Raw genomic sequence first — 8,317 nt, 5'->3', positions numbered from 1 at the left:
AGTGTGACACAACACAGGGGGTGCCCTCAGTGTGACACAACACAGGGAGTGCCCTCAGTGTGAAGGCAGGTAATTTGTCCCCAGAGGGACAGTACATTGGTCACCCACACCGAATACCATCTGTGAAAGGTGGGATTGAGGGCATGTATGTTTCTCCCTTATGTTGGTTCCCTCCAACAGCTGTGTCCTTCAGACCACGATCAGCATGCTGTGTGGAGCAGCTGCCAAGCCACTCTCGCTGATGGACACTGAAGTCCCCCACCCAGAGTACATTCTGGCCCCCTCAGTGTTGCGCCTACCCAGGTTGAGTTCTACATGGAGGAGCACTGCCTTATTAGGCCAGGGGAGGAAGGCACGTTACCTGGTAATCAGCAGAAGGTTGATGCTGGTTACAGGATAATTATTAGTCCTGGATACCAGGGGTACTCCATTGCACTTCTTTGAACTAATGCCCTGGGATGTTCTATGTCCACCTGAGAGGTATCTCTGACAGTGCGGCACTCCCTCAGCACTGCACTGGGAGTGTCAGCCTGGATGATAGTATCGAGCCTCAAGTTTACCTCAGGCAGAGGTCAGTATAATGTTCACTGTGTGGAGCAAGATCTGCCCATTTGTAACACCCCGACCCTCCTAACACTGAGCCTGTAGCATTCAACAATGAACAGGAGCCGAATCCCAACAGCAGGGCAGTGGGACTCTGTACAACCCACCACAATATGTCAACAACTGATTAAACAACACAGCTCACTCACTTTTCCTTGCTCCAAGCAAACCGAAGGTTTCAAGAAACGATGGTTTACACTGGATCATCGACGCCTGATGTACTACAAAGATCCTCTGGTATGTAATTCTCCAGGCAGTCCTGGTTAGAGGCTGCGGTCCCTCTCTCTTACTCAGTCTCGTGTTTTCTCACACGCTCTCTCACTCTCTCTGTATCCCCAACTCACTCTCCCTTTGTCTCTCTCACATTCTGTCACTCTCTCTGTATCCCCGACTCTCACTCTCACTTTCTCTCTCACACACACTCTCACACTCTCTCTGTATCCCCGACTCTCACTCTCCCTTTCTCTCTAACACTATCACTTTCTCTGTATCACCCTTTCACACTTTCCATCACAGTCTGTGTTCTCTCACGCCCCCACATTCTCTGTATCTCTGTCTCTCTCTCCCTCTCTCTCCCCCTTTCTGTCTCACTCTCACACTGTCTCTGTATCACCCTATCACACTAAATCTCAAATAGGCTGTACCTCTGTCTCTCACTCTTTCTCTCACAGTCGCATTCTCATACTCAGTTTGTCTCAATCGACATGAATCAATCTCACACTTACTGCCCCAATCTTTCTCTTGTATTCTGTTTTCCATTTGCTTGCCATCTCTGACCTCGTGACGCGCTCTCACATTCTCTTTGCTCACTCTATCAATCTTTGTCTCCCTTCTGTCTTTCTCACCGTGACTATTTCCCTCAAAGCCAGTCTTTTCATTGGACTGTCCCTGTTTAGCAATGGTGGAGGGGTGGATGCAAACGGCTTTGAAATGGTCTCAAAGCAGCTGTTGGTAGCATTTCGCCAGGCCCTAATGACACACTGGGGAAATTAGCACAAGGCGTTGGTGCAGGAAGCAGGTGAGATCAAGGTTCTGGGGAATGGGGACAGACTGGAAAGAGTTAACAAGGCCAGAGATAACACAGTGTGGAGTTGGAGGAACACAGCAGGCTAGACAGCATCAGAGGAGCAGGAAAGCTGATGTTTCGGGTCGGGACTCTTGAGTGGCAGATCGAGACCAACCGGGCTGAATGGCCTCTTCTGGGCCAGTGCACTTTATCATGCAACTGAAGCAAGCAAATTGAGGTTTTACAGTAATTCAAATGGTGAGACGGGCGAATGGTGAGGTTTGGCTCTGTACAGAAAAGGATGTTGTGTGGGTTTCTGCATTGTGTATGCGAGGCTGAGTTTAGAGCTGTCACATTGCACGATTCAGGGGAGGTGATAGCCTTGGTGTGTTATTGCTGGACTGTTAATCCTGAGACCCAAGTCATGTTCTAGAGACCTGGGCTCAAGTCCCACCATGATAGATGCTGGAATCTGAATTAATACAAATCTGGAATTAAGAGTCTAACGATGACCATGAATCCATTGTCAATTGTTGGGAAAAACCCATCTGGTTCACTAATGTCCTTTAGGGAAGGAAACTGCCATCCTTACCTGGTCTGGCCTACATGTGACTCCAGACCCACAGCAATGTGGTTGACTCTTAAACTGCCCTCTGGGTAATTAGGGATGGGCAATAAATGCTGGCCTAGGCAGTAACACACATGTTCCATGAATGAATTCCCTATTTGAAAAAAAGTCTCCATGCATTATGTCCTGAGATCAGGAACGTCAGTGAGGAACCAGTCAAATTCCGGGGTATTGTATTCAGTACTGAGCAGTACACTTACAGTCATAGAGCTGTACAGCATGGAAACAGACCCTTCAGTCCAACCTGTCCATGCTGACCAGATATCCTCAATTAATCTAGCCTCATTTGCCAGCATTTGGCCCATATCCCTCTAAACCCTTTCTATTCATATACCCGTCCAGGTGCCTTTTAAATGTTGTAATTGTACCAGCCTCCACCACTTCCTCTGGCAGCTCATTCCATACATGCACCACCCTCTGTGTGAAAAAGTGCCTCCTAAGGTCCCTTTTAAATCTTTCCCCTCTGACCTTAAACATATGCCCTCAAGTTTTGGACTCCCCTACCCTGGGGAAAAGACTTTGGCTATTCACCCTATCCAAGACCCTCATGATTTTATAAACCTCTATAAGGTCACTCCTTGTCCTCCGATGCTCCAGGGAGGATAGCCCCAGCCTATTTAGCCTCTCCCTATAGATCAAACCCTCCAACCCTGGCAACATCCTTGTAAATCTTTTCTAAATCCTTTCAAGTTTCACTTCAGGAAGGATGCAGAAACCTTGGAGAGGGTGGGCGGGGGGTCGGGGGAGGGGAGATTAACCAGAATGGTCTCAGGGAAGAGGCAATTCTGTTACATGGCAAGACTCTGGAAGCTGGGCGTCTTCAGTTTGGTGGGGACAGGCTGAAGGGGAAATTGGACAAAAGCCATTCGAAATCACAAAGGTATAGTAGACAGGAAGAGACTGCTTACAGTGCCTGAATGGTCAGAACAGATGGAAGGTTATTGACAAAGGATCAAGGCAGGCAGATAACAGAATTATTTTTACCCAGCCCAGTTGTGAAGTTGTGGAATACACAGCCAGAAAGGCCAGTGGAAGGCAATCCAGCGGTGACTCTGAAACTGGGTATTGTATCATTGTGTCGAAGGGGGTTCATCTGAAAGGCCATGGGGAAAGAGTGGGGACAGTGGGTGGTAGGACTAATTGGATAAAAGGGGAAGTGTGAGCTCCTAAAACCTCCTGTCACCGGCGTGAGACAGTATTCATGGGCCGCTGTGTGTGAAATCTCTGCAGGATGCATTTGCCAAGGGTGAAGTCTTCGTTGGCAGCAGTGATAACGGGTACCTGGTCAAAGAGGGTCTTTGCCCTGGTGCCCAGAGCAGTCCAGGATGGCAGTATGGCATCACTGTAGTAACACCAGACCGGGACTTCCTGTTCACGTGTGAGAAAGAAAGCGAGCAGCAAGAGTGGATAGCAGCCTTCAACAGTGTGATCAGTCAAGAGATGTCACCCCAGGAATATACAAGTACGTTTCCCCCACTCGCTTCCCCAGCGCATCCTAACATGCTCCTTAACCCCTACCCTCTCATTAATCCCCACGGTGTGGAAGCAGGCTGTTTGGTCCATCAAGTCCACACTGACCCACCAAAGAGTGTCCCACCTAGACCCACCCCCACCTTTATCCCTGTAGTGCTGCATTCCCCATGGCTGATCCCCCTCTACGCTGCATATCCCCAAACACTATGGACAATTTAGCATTGGCCAATTTACCCTAACCTGCACACATTTGCACCCACAGCAAACCCACACAGACAGTCACCCGAGGGTGGAATTGAACCCAGGTCCCTGGCACTGTGAGGCAGCAGTGCTAACCACTGAGCCACCGTGCCAACCCTCTTTACACCTCCCCCCCGTCCCAACCTCTCTTTAACCCATGCCCTCTCTTTACCCCACCCTGTCTTTAACCCCGTCCTTTCTTCAACCCACCCTCTCTTTAACCCCCCTTTTTTCCCCCCCCCCCTCTTTAAATCCCCTTCTCTTTAACCCCCCTTTTTAACCCCTCCTCTCTCTTTAACCCCCCCCTTAACCTCCCTTCTCTTTACCCCTGCCCTCTCTTTAACCCTCACCCTCTGTTTAACCCTATTTTCTCCTTACCTCTGCCTTCTCCTTGACCCATTTCCTCTCTTTAAAACACCTCCCCAAGTCTAACATTGACTCTGGATGGTCACTTTCTGAGGGAGGTTCATTAGGACAGAGGGGGTGGGGGTTGAAGGAAGGGTGGTGGGGGGTGCAGGAGGACAAAGAAATGATTGTGTGGGGTTCTTCCTCAGTTGAGTTCATGATTTCCTTTTCCTTTTCAGTGGAAGCCAACTTCAAACACAGACGATAAAGCGCTAAAAAAGCTGACCTCCAACCTTTCACTTCTGACCTCAGCTTTACAGACAAGACACAACACAAAGTCATTGCTATGGTGCTGGAAGATGAGAAACTTCCCATGTTTACTAGCAACTCAGTTTATTACCGATGAGAGTGCGAGGCATTTCCCCTGTGATCTTGGCTCCATCCACTGGCAGCAGGCCTCTGGAAATGTTCTAGAACAGAAGCACAGTGTACATCGCTCAGCCACGTTGAGGGGTGCGGTTCCAGCATGGATTTGAGCTGACTCACCTTCAGGGATTGAACAGACAATGCAGGAACCAACTTGGACGAAACACAAACATTCCACTGTCTATTGGACAGAGAGCTTATGGCTCTACCGTCCTGTCGAGGAGATCGACATGCCAAGGGACTCTCTGATAATCCCACCACAGTGACACAAATACTCAGCAGAACACTTTGTCCATTGGGACTAATTTAGGGACATAATAGATTGGAAACAGGGAAAAACTAGAATAATGGAAGGACATTCTTTTGCCGATAAGCTGAGGCATATTTGTAAGGACAGTGCAGAGGGAGCTTTACTCTGTATCTAACCCTGTGCTGTCCCTGTCCTGGGAGTGTTTGACTGGGACAGTGTAGAGGGAGCTTTACTCTGTATCTAACCCCGTGCTGTCCCTGTCCTGGGGAGTATTTGATGGGGACAGTGTAGAGGGAGCTTTACTCTGTATCTAACCCCATGCTGTCTCTGTCCTGGGGAGTGTTTGATGGGGGACAGTGTAGAGGGAGCATTGCTTTGGATCTAACAGTACAACCAAGCTGGGTGCAAGTTGACCTGTTGTACAAAGAACAAAAAAAATTACAGGACAGGAACAGGCCCTTCGGCCTTCCAAGCCTGTGCCATTGTCTTGTACATTGTCCCCCACTTTGAGTGTTTGTCACACGCTCCCCCCCCAAGCTGCGCTCCTTTGTTTGTCGCACAGCCAGTGGGCCATTGAGCCTGGGTGTGTCCTCCTGCCGTTGCATGTTGTGTATTTCTGTGGCTTCTGTGATGTGTTGGTAGTTAGCTCAGTTGGGCTGGATGGCTGGTTTGTAAAGGCAGAGCGATGCCAATGGCATGAGTTCAAACCCTACACTGGCTAAGCTTACCGTGTCTCACCCCTCACTAGGGGCCTGGTGACCCTCAGGTTAAACCACCTCCAGTTATCTCTCTTATTAGAGAGTAAGACAATGGCAGCTGTATGTTTTTGGTTTTGCGAGGATCTGCACTGTAGTCGTTGCTCACCAGGGGATGTTGTGGATCACCTTGACTCTAACCCTATCATTTATAATCACCAATTGACCCTAGGTCCTTTAATCCCTCACAGAAGAGCCTAGGGTGCCATTAGTCTGGATGCTTAAACTAGAAGTGTGTTTGTTTCCCCAATACTGGCATTCCCTCTCTCTCCTTGATCAATGGCAACATCTACCAAGTGTCGTATTTCTGATCATCCCTGTCACCATTCACAAATTTCTCAAGCAACCCCCAAAAGTGGGTGTCCTTCAGGCAGCCACAGGGATACCTCAGGTGGCCAAGCTCAGGAGAAATGCTGTTCTCTGAACGGTCAACACCCTTCATGAAAACATTAACTGCTTCTTTAGAATATTTCAAATGTTCAATTAAAAACAAAATCTCCCACCAACCTCCATGGAGAAAAAGAAACAGAACGGTAATGAGTTTTATTTTAAGGGTGACACTGTCAATGCAACCAATTTACACCATCCAATATAAAATGGTGCCGAAGTCAAACAATATTTACACAGTGCACGGTTAGGTTCCGGAATAGAGTCCCCGAGACTGTATACGAGACAGATTCAATCAGAAGGGAGTTGGATTATTAACTAAAAGGGAAAGAGGTACAGTGGAAAAGTCAGGCAAGTGGCATTAGGGGAATTACTCTTGTCGAGAGCTGGCATGGCCAAAATGGGCCAAATAGCCTTTGTCTCCATGTAAACATTCTATGATTCACTCGTGAGTTTCCCCTGGTGTTTTCCTGCAATATCCTCCTACTCACAAAATTACACCCAGCTGACCTCCCACTGGATATCACAGTTAAACTCAATGATGGAGACCAGCATTCTGGTCCAGTTCTGAAGGGGCGCTGGACCCGAAATGTTAACTCTAATTTCTCTCCAGAGATACTGAGTTTTTTCAGCAATTTCTGATTTCCAGCATCCAGAGTTTTTTCAGTTTATTGACCAGTCCTCTGGTTCTGGATTTAGTGACAGCTCCTAAGCTTTTAACGGGGCCTCAGTTCTTTTTTGTTGAAACCTTCAAACTTCTGGAACGCTCTCTATCCGGAGTGTTCTCGATTCCTGTGGAAACAAACTCTGAGGCCCTTCAGCCCCTCATCTCCCTCCTGAACCAGAAGGTCTTGGGATCAGATCTGGAAGTGATAATCCGGTGAAGCGCTGCACTGTTGGAGATGCCGTCTCTGAGGTGAAATGTTACACAGGGGCTGATTATACCCTTTCTGGTGGAGGGACAAGACCCACCCCCCACTCCCCACCCCCGGCCAGTATTGGGGAGGGGAACAGGGGTGTGCCCCAGGGTCAGTGGTCATCCCTCAACCAACACGATGAGAAACAAGGCCGACTGTTCGTTATCACATCGCAGTTTGTAGGAGCTGGCTGTATGACCTGGCTCCATACAGATCACAGAAGGAGGCTGCTGTGTCTGAGATGGCTGTTCAAATTAGCACCCTAACATAACACCATTCTCGAGCCTCATCCCCTACACCCTTGCACATCGTTTCTATCGAAATATTTGCCCAAAAAGCCCTCTAATGTCTGAATTGAACCTGCCTCCAGCACACTTCCAGACCCATACATTACAGCAGGGAAGACACTTCAAAACATATGTCGTTGTGAAGTACTTTGAGGGCAACTTGAAAGTGCTATAAAAATGTAACTCCTTCCTAGTCTTTTCTCCAGTAGCCATCGAGTGGGCCTCAGTTTAGCTGCCCTTCTCAGCCCTACCTACAGCAGTAGAGGCAGGCTCTTGGTGGTTGTGATCAGCAGTGATCTCCCCCAGTAAAACCAAGGGCAGTGAGACCAACTGGTTAGATCGCTGTTGGAAAGCAGTGAGGACTGGATCAAGCGATCCCTTCGGCACCAAACGATCTTTCCGAACTCCGAACAAAAGATCGTCGATTCTCTCGACCACATTGCGCGCTTCAAACAAAAAAAGAATTAAACTGGAAAGAGGCCCTTCAGCCCATCCTGCCTGTACCAGCTGTGAAGCATCAAATCTGCACTAATCCCATTTCCCAGCGTTTGGCCCTCAGACTTGCGCGCTATATGCAGATGTGATGTATGTCACTGTTAACATAGAAACTGCTCAAGACTCTGAGCAGAAGAATTTGCAAAGAAATTGTTATTGGAGTTCCTGAGGCCAGGTGAACCAACAGCTTGATGAAAGAGTTGGAGTGTTAGGAAGATTCACCCTTAAAGCAGGGAGAGAGGGAGGCGGAGAGATTTAGGGAGGGCATTCCAGAGGTTAAGCCCCAAGCACATGCTGGCACAGCTGACAAATACAGAGCATTTAAAATTGGGAGACATAGACCTGTACAGCATGGAAACAGACCCTTCTGTCCAACTCATCCATGCCGACTAGATATCCTAAATTAACCTAGTCCCATTTGCCAGCATTTGGTCCATATCCCTGTAAACCCTTCCTATTCCAGGTGCCTTTTAAATGTTGTAATTGTACCAGCCTCCACCACTTC

General features: G+C 48.3%; 1 protein-coding gene across 1 annotated transcript in view; it reads left to right on the top strand.

The window, feature by feature from the left end:
- LOC109922882 (arf-GAP with dual PH domain-containing protein 1-like) overlaps positions 1–5,215 on the top strand; it is a 91,016-nt gene extending 85,801 nt beyond the window's left edge. Inside the window, exons 8-10 of the mRNA XM_048617376.1 lie at positions 769–840; positions 3,468–3,699; positions 4,535–5,215. Of these exons, the coding sequence (XP_048473333.1) occupies positions 769–840; positions 3,468–3,699; positions 4,535–4,563 (333 nt within the window). The 3' untranslated portion in view covers positions 4,564–5,215. The remainder of the gene's footprint in view (positions 1–768; positions 841–3,467; positions 3,700–4,534) is intronic.
- The last annotated feature ends 3,102 nt before the right edge of the window (positions 5,216–8,317 follow it).

Source organism: Rhincodon typus, chromosome 37 (genome assembly GCF_021869965.1).
Source record: "Rhincodon typus isolate 14 chromosome 37, sRhiTyp1.1, whole genome shotgun sequence".
Taxonomy (NCBI): domain Eukaryota; kingdom Metazoa; phylum Chordata; class Chondrichthyes; order Orectolobiformes; family Rhincodontidae; genus Rhincodon; species Rhincodon typus.
This window is presented reverse-complemented; position numbering and strand designations above follow the sequence as displayed.